At 33.3% G+C, this 24,563-nt stretch overlaps 1 protein-coding gene across 2 annotated transcripts in view; it reads right to left on the minus strand.

Annotated features, from left to right (window-relative positions):
• LOC114334865 (protein doublesex) overlaps positions 1-24,563 on the minus strand; it is a 773,059-nt gene that overhangs the window by 60,173 nt on the left and 688,323 nt on the right. For both annotated transcript variants that reach the window (XR_007697668.1, XM_050649067.1), the window contains one exon: positions 22,677-22,820. Coding sequence is in view for 1 of the 2 variants with exons in the window: in XM_050649067.1 (XP_050505024.1) it covers positions 22,677-22,820 (144 nt within the window). In the remaining variant the exon portion in view is untranslated. The remainder of the gene's footprint in view (positions 1-22,676; positions 22,821-24,563) is intronic.

Here is a 24,563-nt window from a genome sequence, read left to right on the forward strand (position 1 = left end):
CTAAGGTTTCTCCAGTTACTATATGGACAATTATTAATGAAACACCCTGTATAATAGACCGGGCAGTATCGTCGCCCCCGCTAGCGCAATTATTCCGATTCGATTTTTTTGTACAAACTTACTCAAAAAGAGGTCCTTATAACATATCCACAGGGTGCCGGCCGGTGCCGTGGTCGAAAAAAATTTTAAACAATTTTTTTTAAACAAATTCACAAAAATGATTTTTTTATTTCCAACAATTTTTTTTAGATAATTTGGGTCATTCTGAGCAAAAAATGTCTCCTGTCATTTTTCTCTAAAATTGACTGTTATCGAGTTATACGCGATTAAAAATTTGAAAAATGCGAAAATGGCCATTTTCAAGGCTTCATAACTCGATTAAAAATGATTATTATGAAATTCAAAAAGTGACAAAATCAAGATTCAAATACTTTCTTCAAAGTCCTGAAGAGATTTTTGTCACTATTTTATTACAAAGCTGTTATTTTTAGTTATTAACAATTAGCGGTATAGTCCAACTGTATCGTCGCCCCCGTTAGCGGAACTATTTCGATTCGATTTTTTGCACAAACTTACTCAAAAGAGGTATTTATAACATATCCACAGACTACCGGGCGGTGCCGTGGTCGAAAAATTGTTTAAACAATTTTTTTTAAACAAATTCACAAAAATTATTTTTTCATTTCCCACAATTTTTTTTAGATAATTTGGATCATTGTGAGTAAAAAAGGTCTTGGGTCATTTTTCTCTAAACTTGACTGTTGTCGAGTTATACGCGATTAAACATTTGAAAAATGCGAAAATGGCAATTTTTGCATTTTTCAAATTTTTAATCGCGTATAACTCGACAACAGTCAAGTTTAGAGAAAAATGACCCAAGACCTTTTTTACTCACAATGATCCAAATTATCTAAAAAAAATTGTGGGAAATGAAAAAATTATTTTTGTGAATTTGTTTAAAAAAAATTGTTTAAACAATTTTTCGACCACGGCACCGCCCGGTACCCTGTGGATATGTTATAAATACCTCTTTTGAGTAAGTTTGTGCAAAAAATCGAATCGAAATAGTTCCGCTAACGGGGGCGACGATACAGTTGGACTATACCGCTAATTGTTAATAACTAAAAATAACAGCTTTGTAATAAAATAGTGACAAAAATCTCTTCAGGACTTTGAAGAAAGTATTTGAATCTTGATTTTGTCACTTTTTGAATTTCATAATAATCATTTTTAATCGAGTTATGAAGCCTTGAAAATGGCCATTTTCGCATTTTTCAAATTTTTAATCGCGTATAACTCGATAACAGTCAATTTTAGAGAAAAATGACAAGAGACCTTTTTTGCTCAGAATGACCCAAATTATCTAAAAAAAATTGTTGGAAATAAAAAAAATTATTTTTGTGAATTTGTTTAAAAAAAATTGTTTCAAAAATTTTTCGGCCACGGCACCACCCGGCACCCTATGGATATGTTGTAAGGACCTCTTTTTGAGTAAGTTTGTGCAAAAAAATCTAATCGAAATAGTTCCGTTAACGGGGGCGACGATACAGTTGGACCATAGCGCTAATTGTTAATAACTAAAAATAACAGCTTTGTAATCAATTAATGACAAAAATCTCTTCAGAACCCTGGAGAAAGTATTTGAATCTTGATTTTGCCACTTTTTGAATTTCATAATAATCATTTTTGATCGAGTTATGAAGCCTTGAAAATGGTCATTTTCGCATTTTTCAAATTTTTAATCGCGTATAACTCGACAACAGGCAATTTTAGAGAAAAATGACAAGAGACCTTTTTGGCTCAAAATGACCCAAATTATCTAAAAAAAATTGTTGGAAATAAAAAAATCATTTTTGTGAATTTGTTTAAAAAATTTTTCGACCACGGCACCGCCCGGCACCCTGTGGATAGGTTATAAGGACCTATTTTTGAGTAAGTTTGGGCAAAAAAATCGAATCGGAATAATTGCGCTAGCGGGGGCGACGATACTGCCCGGTCTATAAAATAAATAAACATAACCGGTGTTTATTGCAGCTTAATCAAAGCTTGAGAAAATATCCTGAACTTCTATGTTAATTGTGCTACTGCATCAAGTCATCAACAAAGGCGAGTAGGTACTATTTTTGCTCACAGAGCAGCTACGTCCAGTTTGATTTTTGGATAAATTTTTCACATGACAAATTCCAAGGCCAGGTTAAACAACAATGGAGACAACGGATGTTCTTGCCTCGGTACAAAATTTACGCAGAAAATATTTGAAAATTTTCGCTTCAAGCCACCTTTACAAGGTCGGCATTATTGATGCAATATTTTCTCAATGATATTATTGTTTTAATGTACCTATTCCTTATACGTTCAATATATTGATCAATATTGATATTGCTTCAATATTATTGACCATGTAAAGGTGGCTTTATTCTAACTTGTGCAAAGGAGTTACTTACACATGTACGTTACCGCACTTAGTTTCTTGGGTACGCCTAGCTCAACCATTGCCTTCTGTAATGTTGAACGATTAATTGAATCATAGGCTTGTTTGAAATCTATGAAGATCTGATGTACGTCTTGATTACATTTCCAATACTTTTCAAGCATTTGTCTAATAGACATTTTATTAAATAGTCAATATTCCAGGCTTGAATCCACACTGGTAGTCACCATCTATTTCTTCGGAGTATGGTAGTATTTTTTTTAGTAATAACTAGGCCACTAGCCTAAGCATGTGCTCACTACGGAGACCAAAGAATGGTATCCTAGTCTAGAGCATGGTATCGTACTCTTCATATTCGTGAATTCTCGCATTTAAAATAATGTATTTATTTTACCTGGCGATCTAAACTATATTATCGATCGCTATGTAAAATAAATGAATTATTTTGAATGCCAGAATTCACGAATATAAAGAGTAGGATACTACGCTCTAGACTAGGAAACCATCCTTTGGTCTCCGTAGTGAACGCACCCTAACATTTAGGAACTAAGAATTTACGAGGTTATGTAAGGAAGCATCCAAAAGGGATTCAGCAATAAATCAAAACAAAACAAAATAGCTACTATGCTCAAGAAAAAATTTAGTTAATGTTATAAGTTTAAATATTGGTGACAATGAGTTTGAAAAGGTAGAATACTTTAACTATTTTTGGGTCTCAGTTAATGGAACTAATGATCATTATCATCATCATCATCATCATCATCATCATCACACAGCCAAATGCAGATGGAAGAATCAGATAGTCAAGGACCTTAAGAAGATGGGAGTTAGAGAATGGGTAACCATAAGCAAAAACAGGAACGAATGGAGAAAAATCGTAGAAGATGTCAAGTTCGCGCAGACTGATTCCCCGCCACAAATGAATCGGAAGATCCCAAAGAGGGCGGTAATCACTTCGCTAGGGATGTAAGGGATAGTGATGCGCAACGTATAGCCTCTCCTATCCAAATGTCAACCTCACCTGCCCGCGTGATGATCTTGATTCTGGTCATCCCGTGCATCCTGCTAGATAACAAACGAGGCTCTGACGTCCGAGTGATTGCCGGTATAAGCAATCCCCCACTTACCTACCAACGGCTTCGGGCGGATGAGTTGGGTAAGTGGTAGGGCACTCTTTTGTCCTAGGGTTGGGAAGCTGGCCCTAAAGGCGGATGAACCGAGAACTAGGTCAACGGCGTAAGGATGTAGAAGGCAAGGAAAAACCACTACATTAAAGATCCATATGGATATCTCTTGTACATCTGGCTACAGCTTTGAGAGTGAAGACTACTGATCATGTATATCGGAGTGCAAGATCCGGCAGGGGAGGAATAACAACACAGAACCATGGGGACTCCCAGGCCGTTAGCAAGCGAAACCCCCAAGTAAAAGGAAAGGATACGCCTAGAAAAATTAAGCAGTTTATTAAAATATGCACCTGGAACGTCAAGACCATGTACGAAGCAGGCAAAATTTATAATGCCATCCATGAAATGGAAAGACTGAATATCGATATAATGGGCATCAGTGAAATGCGATGGCCTGATGCCGGAAAATGTCAAATAAACGAGCACCAAGTATATTACTCTGGAAATACAGAAGCTCAACATAAGCATGGCGTCGGCAAACCAACGCAAATTACTTTTCGCAACCATTCCCAGCAAAAACCAACATAATCCAAATATACGCACCCACAGCAGACAAATCAGACGAAGTAATAGAGGCTTTTTATTACGATTTAAGGAAAGTCCTAAGTAAGTTAAAAACCAATGAAGTAACGCTAGTGATGGGTACTTTAATGCCTAAATCGGTAAGGGTAGTTATGGTGAAGTAGTAGGTTCATGGGGTTTGGGTGAGCGAAATGAGAGAGGAGAACGCCTACTCATATTTGCTACGGAAGAAGAGTTGGTAATCACCAATACACTCTTCAAATTACCATACAGAAGGTTATACACATGGCGCTCACCCGGTGACACGCCAGAAAATCTCATAAGAAACCAGATTGACTATATTTTAATAAATAAAAGATTCAAAAACTCTATAACATCAACATCAGTGAAAGCCTACCCTGGTGCAGATATTAAGTCAGACCATAACCCACTTGTCGGTAAGTTTCGTCTGAAATTTAAAAAAATCCAAAAACCTAATCCTATAAGATACGATCTCAAACAACTAAGAGATGATGACATAAAGCAAGAAGTACGGGAATATCTGAAGAACAACATATCCAAGTCAGAAGTAGTTAATGATGTTGACACAGAAATAAACCACTTAGAAAACGTTGGGAAGGAAATATTAGACCAATACCTGCGACCGAAAAAGACAGAAAAGAAAAAACCATGGATGACCGACGGTATATTACAGATGATGGACAGAAGAAGAGAATCCAAGCGGAAAGACTACGTTTCATATCAGTTTCTAGACAAAGAGATAAAAAAAGCTGTCAGAGAAGCTAAAAACAGAAATCTGGAAGAACAGTGTGAAGAAATCGAGATGTTGGAACGTAAACACGATTCCTTCAACCTCCACAAAAAGATCAAAGAAGCAGCAGGCATCTATAAATCAAAAAGGCCGGGACACTTAACAGACGCTCAAGGAAATCCAATAGTTGATATTGAAGAAACAAAAACAACATGGATGAACTATGTGACAACAACATTTGAAGACGATAGGAATTTCACCATCACAAAAAATAAAAATGACGATACCGGACCACCTATTCTCGAAGCGGAAGTAGAAGCTGCTATAAACAACATTAAGGAGGGAAAAGCCGCAGGACCAGACGAGTTCTACTCAGAATTTTTGAAAATTATGGATAAAGACGAAGTAAAAAGACTTACCTAGATCTTCAACAACATATACCAAAGTGGAAAAATACCCCAACAGTGGCTAATATCAACTTTTATAACAATCCCTAAAAAACCCAATGCCAAAAAATGTGAAGATTATCGAATAATAAGCCTTATGAGCCATCTCCTGAAAACTTTTTTAAAAATTATACATAAAAGAATATATAAAAAGTGTGAAGAACACATGACAAACACACAATTCGGCTTCAGGGATGCATTGGGTACTCGAGAGGCACTTTTTGCAATACAAGTTCTCTTTCAAAGATGTAGAGACGTGAATTGTGATATATATGTGTGTTTTGTTGATTACCAGAAAGCGTTCGATAGAATAAAACATGACGAACTGATGAAAATATTAAGTTCAATTGGTCTAGACAGCAGAGATCGCCGTCTAATAAACAATATCTATTTCGAACAAACTGCAGCTGTTAGAGTAGGGGATCAGTTAACAGACGACATAAAGATAAAAAGAGGTGTGCGACAGGGATGTATATTGTCCCCATTATTGTTCAATACATATTCAGAGCACATTATGAACCTAGCGCTAACGGACATAGACGAGGGAATACTTATAAACGGAGAACGATTGAACAACATAAGATACGCTGATGATACTGTCATTTTTGCAGACAGTCTTGAAGGTCTGCAGACACTTGTCTCCAGGGTGGCAGAAGTAAGTAGCAGGTTTGGGCTTGATTTTAACATAAAAAAAACCAAATACATGGTTATAAGCAAAAATAGGATACCACCTGGTCAATTACTAATTAACCAACAACCTATAACACAAATCACCAACTTTTGTTATTTGGGTGCAAACTTAAATGAACAGTGGGACCAATCGACGGAAATTAAGATAAGGATCGAGAAGGCAAGATCAGCCTTCGTCAAAATGAAAAAAATCTTTAACAGCCACGATATAAAATTGGAAATAAAAATTCGTTTTCTAAAGTGCTACGTATTCTCCGTTCTTTTATATGGCGTGGAGTCATGGACCTTAACTGAAGTATCACTGAAGAGACTCGAAGCATTTGAGGTGTGGTGCTATAGACGCATTTTGAGGATTTCCTGGATAGACAGAGTTACCAACGAAGAAGTTCTACATAGAATGGGTAAAGAGCGCGAACTAGTCGTAACCATAAAACGTCGCAAACTGGAATACCTGGGCCATGCAATGCGTAATGAACAACGATATGACCTACTTCGGACCATACTTCAAGGTAAAGTGCATGGGAAAAGAGGTCCAGGACGAAGAAGAATATCCTGGCTGCATAACCTGCGAAAATGGTTTAATTTAACCACTACCGGACTTTTCAGGGCAGGAGTCAACAAAGTCAGAATAGCCATGTTAGTGTCCAACATCCGTAACGGATAGGCACCATAAGAAGAAGAAGGAATGTAGATGCCATGCTGATTGTGAACCTGGTATATCAGAAATATGGACAAGTAGTTAGAAAGCTAACTTAATTTCGATATTTATTATGTAGAAAGGTGGTTATTGATATTCAAATAAAGTAGCCCTCATAGACGTGAAAACGTGTAACTACTGCTTCTTTTATAGCTTAAGCTTAAAGGATGACTTAGAGAATATTCTTAACAATACTGGCTAGTTAATTGTAGAATATAGAAACTTAAATTGCTTATCTTTATCTACTTACTTTACGGTTTTATGTTTTGTTACGCCGAACAAAAGATAGTCTCCTCATTTAAAAATTAAGTTTCTCTATACTCTAGAGGTAGTTTTATGATTATAATATTTCACTGAGGCATTTTTAAAGGAAAAACGCCAGCAAGGTTGGTCGTAAAATAAATCTTGCAAACATTAATAGTAAAGTATTAGATGATTTATTTTATGTATAGTTTTTGCCTTTAAGAAGTTTTTTAATCAGTTTACGACCCTAAAAGTAATTACACAGGTATCACATGGCGTAAATCATTTGTTTTACCAACCAGTTTCTCTGCGTTGTTTTTACAATTAAAACGATTATATAGCCAATTTGCAATTTATTTTCTTGCAACAAGCAGGAAGGCAACAATTTTAAAATATCTATATATGTACAATAATAAACCGGAAAGCTATTAAAACAGAATATATGTTATGCTAATAAAGATAGATATATAGAATATATGTGACAATGTGACAAGTTATAAAATAATTTTATACAAAGTAGAACTGTACACAAAAACACAATTATCCTTGATTTATATTATATTAAAAAATATAAATATCACATGGCATTCTTGCGAAATTCTACTCTCCTAACAGCAGTATTAGTCAAGAGAAATAAGGTTTTTGTCGGCACACTTGAGCAGCCATGTTGCAAATGGGTTTTTTGGGTACTTTATGCCTAATACATTATAAATACAAAATATGGGAAAATATGGGAAAGAGTAATTGACAGACGGATACGTGAAGAGACCGAAATATCCGAGAATCAATTTGGCTTTATGCAGGGTAGATCAACAACAGATGCAATTTTCATTATAAGGCAATTGATGGAAAAATACAGGAGTAAAGAAACAAACGCTCATATGGTATTCATTGATCTTGAGAAAGCATATGATAGAGTTCCTCGAGAGATTCTGTGGTGGGCACTCAATAAGAAAGGAGTCCCTGGTGAATATGTAAAGATTGTGAGGGATATGTATGAGGGAGTAACGACTAGTGTTAGGACAGGTGTGGGAGAGACTGATAAATTTCATGTGAAAGTAGGATTGCACCAAGGTTCTGTGCTTAGTCCGTATTTATTCTCATTAGTTGTGGACCAGATAACAACGAAACTACAGAGTAACATTCCATGGTGCTTAATGTATGCTGATGATGTCGTGTTAGTAGGAAATAGTGAAAGAGACCTAGAACAAAAACTGGAACAGTGGAGACAAGCTCTGGAGGAAAAAGGTTTAAAACTTAGTAGGACAAAAACAGAGTATTTGGAATGTTTATTTAAAGATGGAGCTACTACAAATAAAATGGTATCTTTGGATGGTGAAATGATTGTGAAAAGCAATAGTTTTAAGTACCTAGGATCGGTACTACAGAGTAATGGAGAAATAGATGGAGATGCATGCAGTAGAATTAGGGCTGGATGGATGAAGTGGAAAGAAGCGAGTGGTGTGTTGTGTGACAGAAAAATTCCAATGAAGCTGAAGGGAAAATTCTATAAAACAGCCATAAGACCGGCTATGATGTACGGAACTGAATGTTGGGCAGTGAAAAAGAAAGAGGAACAACGAATGCATGTGGCGGAAATGAGAATGCTTAGATGGATGAGTGGAGTGACAAAGAAGGATAAAATTAGAAATGAGTATATTAGGGGAAGTCTAGGTGTGGCACCAATTGATGCCAAAATGAGAGAGCATAGGTTAAGATGGTTTGGTCATGTTCAACGTCGAGACGTTAATCACCCAATACGAAGAATAGCTGAAGTGCAGATTCCTGGAAGGAGTAGGAGAGGAAGACCAAAGAAGACCTGGGGGGAGGCGATAAGGCAGGACATGTTGGTAAAGGGGATTAACATTGATATGACCCAAGACAGAATTGTGTGGAGAAATGCAATTAGGGAAGCCGACCCCGCATAGGGATAAGGCAAAGAGAATGATGACATTATAAATACAAAAATTCCCGTCACAGTTCGGACGAGAATTTTAGTTATTAACAAATAAGCGTCAAAAATGGCAGTTTTTTCGTTTAAATCGCTACAGGTAAAAATAGGGTAATTAAATATCTTATTTGGAGTATTCACCTTTTAGTAGATGAGCAAAGGTTCAAAATGGCAGTTTTTTAATTTTGGTCCGATCATTTGTTGCTTCGCTAATTGCAAAATAAAACTAAAATTTCGAAAATAAAAAATTTGCTATAACTTTTGCGAAAATTAGCCTTAAGACTTTGATATTGCATGAAAAGTTGAGAAAACCAGTACATATCATGCACAAAAATTTTTAAGACGATTCGTCAATTAGTTTAAATCTTATTTAATTTGTTTATCCAAAAGAGCTTTTTTTGCAATGTTATTGTTCGGAAAATAATAATGATACGGCAATTCTGTGGAAAGTACATGAAAGAAGAACACTTATCAAATAGATGAAATAGAGAATGTGGAAAAATCCCCTTAAGAACACTTATGTTTTCAAATCATTTAAAAAAATCTATAAAAAGTCAATTTTATCATTCCGAAAATATTTTACTAAAGTAGAGTCATTTTTAGCTTAAAAACAATTTGAAAAGTATTGTTAATATTGACTGTAGAGTCAATCTACTTTGGGATGTCGGAAGCTGATATTTTTACAAGAATTTTCAAAAAAAAACTTTTTGACTAGGTTAATTGCGATCAAATATAGCCACTGTTATCATTTAATTCACAGTTACTGCTATTTACATAAAATTCTCCTGTAACGAAGTTAGTTACCATACTCCTCCGAAACGGCTTGGCCGATTTTTATGAAATTTTACAAGTATATCCTGTAGGACTGAGAATAGGTTCTAATCTATTTTTCATGCCCATATATTATAAGGGGAGTTGCCCCCTTGACATTTTTTGTATTTTTGAAGTTATACTTCTTTACGCGCGATATGAGGGTGAATTTTAATAGGATTAAAACCTTTGATCCCGGCGCAGTCGCATTACAACTTTGTTCTGATTGGATGTTCAAATGACATGACAAAAATTATCCAATATGGCAGCTGTGGCATAGCTGTGGGACTGTGGTTTGGTTATGTATGGTTGTTGCGTTTTAAAATTTGTAGGAAGAGAAACAACAAACAAAAAGTTAGTTAATGGTTATACTGCCTTTTTAAATAGTTTTCGTATTATATTTTTGGACTTATTAACATTGAAGAGATGATTGTTGCATGCCAATGTGAAAGCCCATCAAACTGTGACTAGTATGAGTGCCGCAAAATTACTGATAAAAAACCTATTAGCTCGAAGGCGTAGAGAACTGTGGATAACAACAATCAACCGGGACGATCTACGATCTCGCTTATTCAAAGCTAAAGAATCTTACACTGGTAAGTGTTTTAAAAATAGTTGACCAAATTTTGTTATGATATTTGAACATAGCCACTTTGCATTGTTTTAATAAAAATGTTTGAGAAGTAGTAAGTACAAATTAGTTTAATATTTAAATAAAATATAAATAAAAAGTATATTAATTTCGTTTATAATCATATAATCATATTATAATAGAAGTATAACTTCTTACCTGCGTACAAAGTACACACACATTCTTTTTTTGGACAAAATTGTCTACCTTAATTTTATATGGTGTAGAATTAAAAAATACATACAACCCTTAATTTTCACTATTCTAAAACCAACCCCTATTTTTTAATAGCCATCTATATATTTGCATCTATAAAATTCTCCTTTCACACTGTTAGTTGCCATTCTTCTCCGAGACCGCTTGACCGATTGTTATGAAATTATATAATATGTATATTCGGTAGGTCTTAGAATCGGTCGTAATCTATTTTTCATATCCCTGAATGAGAAGGGGGTTCCCCCTAACATTTTGTAATGTTAGGTGGGGATATGTGTACATAACGTACTCTACAAGACAACGAGTACATACAAATTTAAAAAATTATGATCAAAATCCATCAACAAGCTCCGGAGATATTAATTGCAGCATATATTTGAAGAATCAATTTCATTTTTTGAGTGCACGGATTTTAATAATTATTCCCCTCCACCGACCATGAATCGATTTCGTTCGACGAAATTCTTAAAGCGTTATTAACCACTTTATTAAAGTTCAAAGTTTCGTCAAACTTTACACATAAACTGTATACTTTGAACTTCAAAATGGCGCTAGTTAGGTTGCTTAATTCTTATAAACAAAGTAGCTGTGAATTAAATAAAAAAAGTGGCTAACTCTGACCCTGATTAACCTGGGCAAAAAGGTTTTTCTTTGAAAATTCGTGTAAAAATACCAGCTCTTTGTACAGGTTTGTACCTGATCGGGACACTAAATGTCCCGATTTTTACCCACGAAAACCAATGAGGGCTTGCAGTGAATTTTATAACTACGTTATAAAACAAGTCCACTCCTAAAAGCAGCAAAATCGAATGAAAAATTAAATTATTTATTTTAATAAAAAATAAATAATTTATTTAATCTACGATTTTTTTTGTAGATAATTTCGTCTGATTATTATCATGTAGAATTAAATACAGATTAAAGAAACACCTTGTAGTCCGAACTGGAAATACTGCGATACCGTGTAATTTTCAGGATCAACTCGGAATTACATAAAAATTTGGACGGCTTGTGCCGTTGGTTGCTTTTACTCGGGAGGTGACAGTCACCCCTACTTGGTGGTGAAAAACTGCGCGTTTAAAATAAGTCCGGAGATAGATACATTGACTAATTCTAAGAAATTTTAGTTCTATACAATTTTAACTTAGTTAATACTTTTCGAGTTATTTATGATTGAAAATGTTTATTTTTCGACAAAAAAATCCCGTTTTCAGGCGATTTCACAAATAACTCAAAAAGTATTTGATAAAAAAAAATGTTAGCAAAAATGTAGCATAATATAAAAAAATTAAAAAATTGTGAACTCGTAAAGTCTATAGACCCAGCAAATGCAAATATGTATGTAGCTCATGAAAAATACGTTCTTATTCGTCAAATTCCAAATCAAATATTTCAACGTAAAATAACCAAGAAATAAAGCACCTTTCGGGAAAAACCAATTAAAACTTTTTTAATAAAGCTTTATGTTATGTTTTAAAAAAGTTTCTAGCATCAAAACTAAGAGGGTTATGCTCAAAATCTAGTTGATTCCTTTTTTTTTTGGTAAAAAAATCGTGAAAATCTCCTCCTACTTAGCACCCCAAATGAAATTATTCGTTACCGGTTTACAAACAATTTACTATATACTTAAGTATTTTTTACATGATTGAAAGGGCCCGGACCAATGACTAATCACGAGTGTATGCAAAATATGAAGAACCATATTTTAACCAATTTTTGTCTAACAGAAAAACAAAATGAATCTATCATATTTATAAAAGCAAAACCTACCTACTTTTTACTCCTTGAGATTTTTAGTATCCCTAATACTTTTTAAGTTATTTTGAAAAAAGGGCATTTTCCAATATTTTAGGAAAAAATTTTTATAAACAATATACACACACCCAAACTTATATGGAATCACCATGTATTTCAAAGTAATATTTATTTCTTTTAAAAAAACTTGTTATTGTTGCTAATAATAAAGGTTTTTATTGAAAATAAACAAATATATAAGACAATCGGATAGTATAGTTCGGTACTGTATAGGTTATTTGCTTGAGTTGCAAATTGAACGAAAATAAATACACTAACTTTTGCGTCCAAAAACGAAAATATACCTCACGTGGAGTTATAGAACTTACAACGAGCAAGGATTACACTGGGGAACACATTTTTTGTTGAGTTAGATCTGACACTTGTTTTGCACTAATTTTTGGCGTCTGAATCTGAGAATAACCTCAGATTTTCTCTATCACGTCAACTTTTAAAACTACAGGATTTTCTCAAAAATCATAAAAATCATGCATATAAAGGAACATAAAATAAAAACGTACAAATTATACAGTTTACAAATCATTTAATTTAAGTTGAATCGAGTTCATACAAATAAAATTGTTTAATTAATGAACATTACTTAAAAATTAAGAAAAAATTTGCGTTTATGGCTTTTTCTGGAGTATTCAGTTTGTGTACATTCGCGCTTGATGCTCCAACAATAGTCAGCCATCATATGTACATCCCATCTACCTGAGTACCGTGCTTCCATGATGCAACAGAACCAAATAAATTTCCATTATGGAGGAGAACACATTTCAAGCTTCGCTTTGAGCTATCTATAAACAGTCGTCAGTCAGGTGCGTTATAGTTTGAAATTCCCAATTCTTCCATTAAACCACTTACATTACGGCAAAACACAAATCCACCTTCACTTTAAATATATTCCAGAAATGCCCTTTCTTGTGTTCGAAAATTGGATATCTTGGCTCCCTTTTCAAGCAAGTTTTTCTCATTGAGTCGTGATGCTAAGAGCTCTGAAGCTTTTTTGGATAGTCCCAAATATTGTACCAAATCATTTAGCTCTTGTTGTTCGAATCCCTTACGTACGGAGTCATCTTCAATTTCGAAATCTTCATCGTTGGAGTCGCTTTCATCTGCACCATATCCGTATTCCTTTTCTTCCAAAGAGGGAAATTCATTGAAAACTGGCACAGGGTTTTCGGCTGAATGCGGCACTGGGCGTATAGCTGACAGTAAACTAGGATACTCTATTTTACATTTGTTTTTCTTGTTATATCCTGATGTTTTCAATATACAAAAGTAACAATCACTTGAATGACCTTATGGGCTCACGCCAAATCATAGGTATACCAAATGGAAGTTTAGCACGTTCTCCCTTGGTCCACATCCGTAAACCCGGAAATGCACTTTATGAGGTGCCCATACTTTATCTTGATCACCAAGTTTCACTTTAAAATAGACAAAATATGCTTGTCTGACAAATGTACTAATGTTTGTCTTTTGACTGGGAATGGTAAAACTGCCACATATATAACAAAACGAATCGGGGCTGTTTTCGCACTTACGACGTATAGGAGCAGAGGTAACCATGAGGAAACGTTTCAGTTCAAACACACTAAGCAGTTCTATACACTTCAGTAACAAAATACTAAATACTGCTAACCGACACACAACATTTCACCACAGTATAACAGATATAACTGAATTTAACAGGCAAGTCTAGACAAATTGCAGTTATCAGAGCGTCATTACCCCCACCAGGCGCCCCACCCACATAGAAAAAGAACGTGACGTGATAGAAGAAAACTAAAAACAGTTTTGAAATCAGCATGCCTAATTCTATAGAAAACAGCTAAAAAATCTAACTCAACAGAAATTAAGTTTCAAATTGTTCCCCAGTGTTATTGGTCTTGTGGAGAAAGAATGTTCTTAGAGGGACATAGCTGTAGAGCTAGGCGTAATACAGGGCGTTATGTCCAAAATTTATGCTAGGTAACAGGAACTAGGAAAGCTCAAAAATAAAGCAAGGGAAAGTCGCCAAAAGTAATAACTGCTTTCCACGATCGTTTAATTGTCCAATCAGCTTGAAGACACTCAACCATTTCTCACCTGCAGCTCCAAAAGGCAGCTTTTGGAAGCTACAGGTGTAACTGTTTCAGTTGAAACGATAAACGGCTTGCATCGATTTACATAAAAATTTGAGATTAGGATCATCTTACCCTGTACTTCCTATTCAATATCATGCTCAAGGGCGTTGATTATTTTTAGGGGTGTAAACTACCCCTTACTTTCAAAAATTATATACAAACATTGTAAACTTTAATATGGGTAAAATTTGGTTTTGATTGGCTAAATAACGATTGTTTTATGCTAAAGGATATAATATCATATTTCAACCCTTAAAAACTACCCTTAATAACATTGCCATTTTTATAAGTAGATAATTTAATATATCTATACAGAAAAAAGGTGGAATTAAATAATTACAAAAACATTTAGTTTTTTAGTCATCTTACAGTCTACGAACTAGTTCTGTGGTATTATATACATTGAAAATGCTCTATAAGAGGACTATTCGATTTTTTCGAAAAAAAAATTCGTTTTATAAACATAGCTCCTTTATTTTTGGCGATAAAAAGTGAGTTTCAAAATGATTTTGTATGAGTTTTGAGGAGCTATAAGACTGTGTAAATTAAATTCCGTAAGATCCCCTAGTTTTTAATTGAAGTGGGTTTAAAGGGCTCGATAAGGGGGTGTTTGCTCGTAAATAGAGGTTTTAAACAGCTATATCTCGCTAACTATTCACTGCAATGAAAATCTATGCACAAAGAAATTTTAGTTAGGAAAAAAGCTACAATTTAGTAGTCTATCATTTTTTTCGTATCTCTAGCATTTTCGGAGATATTTTGAAGAACATGGTGAAAAATACGAAATTGCAAAAAATCAATTTTTCTTTAAACCCCAATTTTTCTAAAATTAGGCCTTTTAAATGGGTCAAACTTCTTGGGTGTATTGATAATACAAATATAAAAGGAATTACAGAAAGGTATAGCCCCATTTTTAATTAGGAGGGTAGTTACGGGGTTGTTTTCACTGATTTTTTCATAAAGAAAAGCAAATATACCGACCTTTTTTTGATTATACGTCACTTAATTTTTATGCTAGAAACTATTTGTTTTTTTTTTGAAATGTCTAATTATATCCTCGAAAAAAGATTATCTAAGTTTTCCTCGAAAAATGCAAAGTTTTCCCGTTATTTGGTTTTGAATATTTCAGATTATAAATTTGACGAAAAAAGCTAACCTTTAACATGCCGTATCTCGGTTTGTATTGGTTGTAAAGATAGTATACAAAAAGAATTTGTTTGTGTTACTGAAAGACACAATTTCGATAGCTACAGTTTTTTTTTATTAAATGCATATTTTTCAAGTTATTCTCAAAAAACTCTCTAAAAAAGTGGATTTGTTCGAAAAATTCGAAACTCGAAAAATATTAGTTTTACGAAAAAAATGCAATACAACATTTTTTCTTAGAATTGCGTTTTACATCGATTTACATGGTTAAAATTTAATAAAACATTCCCACCCCCGAGATGGGGTGGCAACCACCGCCAAGGTTTCAGCGTAAAGCGGCATGATATAGAAAATGATCCTTGGACTATTCCCTACCTTCTGTGAAAATTTCAAGTAAATCCATGCTGGACGAAAAAATTGCGAGCCAAAATGCTTCATTTCCTCAACTACTAGAGGTGATAATACAAAAAAAATAAATAAAAACAATTATTTAAACATTATTCGTTTTACATTAAAATTTTGTATGCTATATTGACTTTTAAACAACTACTTTCAATTTGTTTGTTAAATACTTTATTGTTTTATTTAATTGTTATGTATTTGTTATTAAATTGCTTTAAAATAAATATTGTTTGACTTGTGTGTTCGTTTTTTTAAATTCGCACGAAATAGTAAGAAATATCAGATTATTTCATGTAAGTTTGGGTGTGTGTACATATAAAGTAAATGGTAAAGCGGTAACGATTAATTTTATTTACGGTGCTAAATAGGGGGAGATTTTCACGATTTTTTTTACCAAAAAAAGGAGCTAACTTTATTTTGAGCGTAACTCGCTTAGTTTTAATGCCAGAGACTTTTATATAAAACAAAATTAAAGATTTTTTAAACATTTTAAAAAATTTTGCTCGAAAATTGCTTAATTTTTTGGTTATTTCAAGTTGAAAAATTCGATTTGGAATTTGACGAATAAGAACGTATTTTTGATGAGCTACAACTTTGCTTTTACTGGTTTTATAGACTTTTTGAACATACAATTTTTTTGCCTTTTTAAAAGCTACATTTTTGCTAAGAATATTTTTTCGATAAAATTACTCGAAAAGTATTGACTTAGTTTAAAAATTATATAGAACAAAAGCTTTTTATAGTTTGTCAGTTGATCCATTTTGGGACTTACTTTAGACGCGCGTTTTTTTTACCCCCGAGAAGGGGTAACTGTAACTGTCACCACCCACGTAAAAGCAACTAACGGTACAAGTTCAACTTTGAAGTAGACAGTAAGTAGTACCTAAAACCAGATTTTCATGCAATTCGGAGTTGACTCTGAAAATTACACTCCAAAACGGTCTATTGCTGTTTATTTGTCCAAAACTACAACCCTAAATCCCGATTTGTTTTTGCTTATGTACCGATTAAAAGCAAATTGGGCCTGGCAACACTAGTTGTAACTAATACACTAAGGGCTGATATGATATATAGGAATAAGTTTTTGATAAATTTATTTTTTATAATTATTATTGGTTATTTCGCTATGATTATTTCATTCATAGGAGATTCTGACCAATAGAAAGCTACAGAAATCTAAATTAAATCGATAATTTTTAATAATTTCCCGTCGTCAAGTATATTACGTCAGATGCCCTTCGTTGCTCCGAAAAAATACATTCAGTGACATTAATGACAATTAATGGTTTAAAAATTATAAAAGTGATGACTTTCAACCGTCAAATTAATATTTATAACAACTGTTTGTTTAATTGTAGTAATTTGTACTTACATAAATAAATTACAATAAAATTTTGGTTTTGAACAATTTTATTCATGAAATAATCGCAACAAACTGCACTCGATCTCTAAAATTAATATAGAATATTAGAGCTCTTGTGCAATTACTACTGATTATTTCATTCATAGGAGATTCTGACCAATAGAAAGCTACAGAAATGCAAATTAAGGTGATAATTTTTGATAATATCCCGTCGTTAAGCATATTACGTCAGATGCCCTTCGTTGCTACGAAAAAATACATTCAGTGACATTAATGACAATAAATGTTTTAAAAATTATAAAAGTGATGACTTTCAATCGTCATATTATATTTATAAAAACTGGGTGTTTAATGGTACTTTGTACTCACATAAATAAATTACAATTAAATTTTGGTTTTGAACAGTTTTATTCATGAAATAATCGCAACCAATTGCACTCGACCTCTGAAATTAATATAGAATCTTTGCTCTCGTGACACTTTGACATAATTTCGCTCGCCTTCGGCTCGTAAAATTAAAACTGTCAAAGTGTCACTCGGGAAAAATTCAATAATTTCAGAGCTCTTGTGCAATTACTACTGATAATCTCCCGATTTAGTACCAGATTAACTTCATACTTTTTTTATGAAACGTATTTCGGCGTCTGCGTGAATAATAAAATCAGCCTCTGTCCTTTGGATAGTGGCTTGTGCAAACCAGTGGTATTTAAAATATTATCTGCTTTATGTATAAGTTTATTGTTATTTAATTCAACATGTCCATTATAACCAAGTATTTAAAACTGTACATTTTTTATTACATTTTTATCTGACACTATTAACTTAAAATGAAGCCGTTTAAGTATAAATTACTTAATGGTTTGTCAACCGATTTTTGTGAATAAAAATTTCTCTATTCCATTCTATTGTCTCCCCAGTATTTCGATGCCTGAGAAGCCAATCGGTGTAAGTTACATAATAAATATTTAAAATGAGATACTGAGACGTTTCTTATTAAAAACAAATAAACTGTCTTTATTTATCATAATATGGGTAACATATTCATAAATACAAACAAAGAAATAATAATATTATTAAATGTAATAATAAGTGTTATATCTCATAAGTCATTTTTAGGGAGAATGTAACTTATTAAATGTAATAATAAGTGTTATATCTCATAAGTCATTTTTAGGGAGAATGTAACTTACACCGTTTGACTTCTGAGGCATCAAAACAAATTTTGTCAAGTGTATGACAGTAAGCGAGGAAATAAAGCATTACACCTCCTAACTTTTTTAAAATAAGACGGATCGTTATGAAACCTTTTGCATTCGCTTCGGGAGAGCTTTAGGAAAATTTTTGACTACTTGGCATGAGGGACAAATGAAAATTGCATTGTTGTAGACGGAAAATGCATTTTCCAAAGTACATCTCATAATGTTCAAAAAATAAAAATTAACAACTCTGAAAATAATCATGGATATATTCAGTTTTATACTCGGGGGCTTTGAGGTTGCTGAACAGGAATATCGCGTCGGAGAAGCTGTAAAGCCGATGCCGCACTGCAGGATGCTAGATGGTCGCTTGGAGGGTGGATTTTAAAGGTGTATGGTGGAGGGGCGCTGCATTCTGGACGCAGTGAAAGAGTGAAATGAAGTCAGAAGTCAGTATCCAACTGACTGCTGAGGAATCATTTGTTTCATTATTTGTTACGTCACATTTGGTTTGTTTTTTAGCATATCGTCCTATTAGAGGTAAAACTCTCTAATTACACTTTCCAGAAAGTGGAGAAAAATCCACCCAAAGGTACAAGCTGTTTTTTAAATTCACCTGACTTGAATATTGGATTTTTTTAATGCAACTAGAAAGAATAAATAAAACAGATATAATATGTTAAGCCATGTTTCGTCACATAGTGGGTCTGCTGGGTCCCAAATTGCCCTTTCTTATACACAACACTTATTACGCTGTCCTCCGTAGTCAGGCTACCCGGATGGAATATCACACACGCCTGATGATTTGGGTGGATAGACGCCTGGCGAACCACTGGATGGTTAGATGGTAGTGGGAGGCCATTGCGGCTACCGTCGTTTTGTTATTCGTGGTATAAGTAGCTGGATGGTCGCCAGGCAGTTATCTACCATCCACCATCCTACCAAACTTCCTGCAGTGTGGCATCGGCCTAAGAGCTACCTGGTGTCCGGTATCCAGGTATGCACGTCGTCTCCTGAAGTTTTATGGAAATTCATTATGAAAATCGTTGTAACTTGTTATCCCGGTTTTGAAGTCGCTGAACACGAATTTTACTTCGGCGTTGCTGTACGAGGTACCTGGTGCCCGGTATCTACGGCGTCTCCTGGAGTTTTTTGGAAATTCGTTATAAAATTAAACAGTGAGTAACAGTTACAGTAAGTTATTTTAAAAATATCACAAGGAAAAAATTCCTGTACTGGCTGTATACCATAAATCACAAAAAATAAAAACCCTATCTTGTTAAAGGTATATTTAAATCCCTAAAAAGGGCTGTATCACAACAAAACGGAATCAATATTCCATCATCGGTGTTATCACCTAAAATAAGTAGGTATAACTCTACAAGCAAAACAAACGTGAGGTTAAATTTTGACAAAGGTAAAAAAGTGAATAGATAGTTATCAGAGCGTGAAGATTATAAAAAAATTCAAAATTTTTTTTAGATTTAATATTTTTTTAGACAGAAAGATATCAGAACCACGAGTATGTGATTAAAGCTCTCAGTAACCTTAAAAACCCAGAATAACAAGTTTTAACAATATATTACGAATTTCCATCCAATTTCCGGAGACGACGTAGATGTGGGGCCCCATGTACTTTGTACAGCATCTTCGATGCAACATTCATGTTCACGGACATTAAAAACCAAGAGATAATAAATTTTAACTATTTTCATAAAGAATTTTTATAAAATTACAGGAGCTGACTTAGATACCGGGCACCAGATACCTCTACCAGCATCTTCCATGCAAAAACCCGAGAAAATAAATTTCAACTATTTTTATAACGAATTTTTATGAAACTCCAGAAGATGATATAAATACCAGGTACTTTGTATTGTACCTCGTACAGTACCAAAACAGTTACAGAGTTAGTGTAGGAAAGAGAGGTTGAACCTCGCAAAATGGACACAAGTCCGGTTTTATTTTTTTTCTGGTATATCAACGGATGCTTATTATGAAACTAACATTTTCTTAAAGATTTCGCCCGGAACCCTCCTTTCCATCCCTTTAAAGGGTGTAATTTGTGGTTTTTGCGAAACGTAGCCCTTCCTGTGCGTTTTGCAAAAAATTTATTAAGTAGTAAAATAAAGAGGACAATATTTCCTAGCATTTATTTCCCGACAGCATATGTCTATCACTTACCGTTTTGCGGGGGTGGCGCCCCAAAGTTGACAAACTTTTAAAAAAGATGATTTAAAAAAAATTATTTTCCCTAACTGTAATGAAAATTAAGAAGAAAGCCTGCGGAAACTAATCAAAAATAAATGGCTGATTTTTTGATATAGGTTTCATTTAAGGGCAATTGCAATTTTTTTTAATTACAGGGTGTTACATTTAAAAAAAACCCCTTATTATACCATCTTTACCGCCTATGCTAGAGTAAAAAACTTTCAGCGATTACCCATGTACTGGTGTTATTTACCAATTTGTATAATACACCCCCATATTTTCCCCGGAACCACTCCAAAAAAAGGAGAATTAATAAAGAAAATAATCAAAAATTGATTTTGGGTCACCACTGTGGCTTTAGGGTGCAAAGAAAATAAAATATGCATATGTCATAATGTGTAGCAGACAGTGTGTTCTTTTAGTTTCCATAAGAACGTTATCAATAAAATGAATAGGTGACGAGAAAAAAAAACAAAAACTGGAGCACGCCAAAGCATTTCTGAGGTTTACGGCGCCACTGTGCCGTAACGGTTACTTATAAGAAAAAAATAAATGCATGGGACATTATTTGTAAAGAAAATAGTGGTCTTTAATTCTGTATAAGTATTGTTTTAAAAAAATGCATAGGTAATGAGAAAATCGTAAAAACATGCTCTCCAAGGTCCAAGGATAGGATTAGTTTTTGCAGGGATGTAGCAATAATCATATACATTATGAAAAACCCTATTGATGGAGCATATGTCCATATGGGTCAAAAAGCAAAAAAAAAATTTGTTTTCAACCCCCCATTTATTTATTTTTTTTTTGCTACAAGGGTTGCATCAATAAATCGCTTTTGGTATGCATGTATAAGTAATAAGAACGTGCACAAAATGACATATGAAGCATTTTAATAAAGGGCATGGTGTGTGAAGGATTCCAAGAAAGTCACTTTCTTTATTAATTCTGCTTTTCTTTTGGGGTGGTTCCGGAAAAAAATGGGGGTGCATTATAGAAATTTGTAACTAACACCAGTACATAAATCATCGCTGAAAGTTTTTTTACTCTAGCATAGGCGGTTCAGACGGTATAAAAAGGGGCTTTTAAAATGTAACAACATGTAATTAAAAAAATTGCAATTGCCCTTAAATGAGACCTATTATAGCAAAAAATCAGCCACTTATTTGTGATTAATTGCAGCAGGGCTTCTTCTTAATTTTCATTACAGTTAGAAAAAAATATTTTTTTTAAAAACAGCTTTTTTAAAAATTTGTCAACTTTAGGGCGCCACCCCCGCTAAACGGTGGGTGATAAGACATATGCTGTCGAGAAATAAATAGTAGGAAATATAGACCACTACATTTTACTATTAAGTAAATTTTTTGCAAAACCTACAGGAAGGGCTACGTTTCGCAAACACCACAAATTACCCACTTTAAAGGGATGGAAAGGGGGTTTCCGGGGTGAAATTTTGTAAGAAAATATTAGTCTCATAATAAGCACCGCTTGATATACCAGAAAAAAAAATAAGACCGGACTAGCGTCCATTTTGTAAGGTTCAACCTCTGTTTCCTACACTAAGTAACAAAAACTTTGAACTTTGAAAGCTTACAAATACAATTTAAATGAGGAAACGATTGCAGCATTAGAAAGTTAAATTAGAAATAACACTATTTGGCAATTGATTCAGTTGGCAAGAAGTTGAATAAACTCTAATTAAGCTCTTAATCGATATGCTTCACAACAATTATACACGGTAAAACTATAAAAATTTAGGAAGTTAAGATTAATGTGAGATTACAAATTAATGGACTAATACAATAATTAATGGACTAATTTGTGAATATTGTTCATTGTTAATTTTAAAAATATACTTACATTCTTCTATTTTACTAAAAGCTTCATCTTGATTTTTTTTGGAATATTTTAAGACGACGCCCACTAACGAGATCATCCTCCAGGATAATTGGAAGGAATCCTTCACCCGTTGACATAAGTTTAGAAGAGTTTCTATGGTCTGACCTGCCAACAAGAGTTTATATGTTACTTAAGCCATTTAAATCATTTGAAAAACATACAAAAACAAGTATTCGCATTTTACGTTTTTCAACCATTTATGCTACACTTAGGACCTTCATATTTTACCCAGAAAAACTGTATGATATAGTAAAACAACACTGTAAATTTCATTAAGATCGGTTTAATAGATTTTGCAAAATAAATTTTGCAATCCAGCTTTTGCAAAAAAAACTCATTTTTTTAAAATGTTGCAAGACTGAAAATAAAGAAGAGAGCGAGTTGAATTTTTTTTTTGCTTATAGAAGTGTGCTGTGCCTTCCATTTGCAATTTGCAAAATTAAAATCGATTAATTACCACGGCGTCAGGAAATTTTTTAAATAAACATTAATTTTTGGTGCTACGCGCAGGACAGCGGTTTTCGATTCACACAAGTTGATTTCCACCAAAATTTCTTTCAATCTTTATCTAATATATTATTTTCTTACTCTATATTTTGTTGTATTTTAATATTTTAATTCCACAAAAATCAAACTAATTTTATTATTGTTTGTGAATTATTGTTTAAACAATTTCATATGTTTAAAAATAATAAACTTTTATTCTCTAAGTTAAAATATATGAACAAAGAAAGTTTTTGCTAAAAAAAGTGTTATTTCAAAGGATAGAATATGTGTTTTTATTTTGCAATAAACAAATTTATTTATTTATATCGAAATATAATAAAAATTAAAATGAATCCATAATTATCAAAGGTCATTGCAATGCCCAATCAGAGCAAACTATCCGCTGTTCTGCGCGTAGCACCAATAATTAATGTTTATTTAAAAAAAATTACTGACGCCGTGGTAGTTAATCGATTTTAGTTTTTCAAATTGCAAATGAAAGGTACAGTACACTTTTATAAGCAAAAAATATTTCAACATGCTATCTGCTTTATTTTCAGTCCTGTAACATTTTGAAAAAACGATTTTTTTTTTGCGGAAGCTGGATTGCAAAATTTATTTTGCAAAATTTATGGAACCGATCTTAATGAAATTTACAGTAGTGATTTACTGTATCACATAGTTTTTCTGGGTGAAATATTAAGGTCCTAAGTGTAGCATAAATGGTTGAAAAACGTAAAATGCGAATACTTGTTTTTGTATGGTGTTTTCGCAATTATTGCTATTTTGCAACAAGGGTGACTATTTTTTAAATTGTTGACCAATTCTATATTGTAGTAAATTTAATTACGCAACTTTTATATTAGTAAAACTTTTCTCGGAAATGAATAATTTTAAAGTTATAGTCAAAAACGAAGAAAAAAATCGAATTTATCCTTCATTTTTTGACATTTTGATTATTTAAACAATGTTCCGGACCTTTTTGAGAGGGAGGATAACTCAAATATTATTATTTGAGTTATTTTCAAGCAATTTCTGCAAAAAAATTTGAGTCACCTCTCAACGTCCAAATGTACTAATATTTTTACAGATGCTCCCTGGTCTATGTGACGATTTCATGTTTAATTAAAAAAAATTATACTTTATGACAGTTTGTATACTTTTAGTTTAGTTATGTCGATAAGAATTTATATAATTTGTAAAAGTCATAACAATAATGAGCTTCAATAAAGAGAATATAGTTCAGGAATCGAAGCTTTTCACCTCCCAATTTTTACAGAATAGATCGATTTGCTTGAAAATTTGAGAATAAGTAGTGGATAGTCCAGGGATCAAACTCTATGTAATGCCGAAAGGCGCTTT

Source organism: Diabrotica virgifera, chromosome 4 (assembly GCF_917563875.1).
Source record: "Diabrotica virgifera virgifera chromosome 4, PGI_DIABVI_V3a".
Lineage (NCBI taxonomy): Eukaryota > Metazoa > Arthropoda > Insecta > Coleoptera > Chrysomelidae > Diabrotica > Diabrotica virgifera.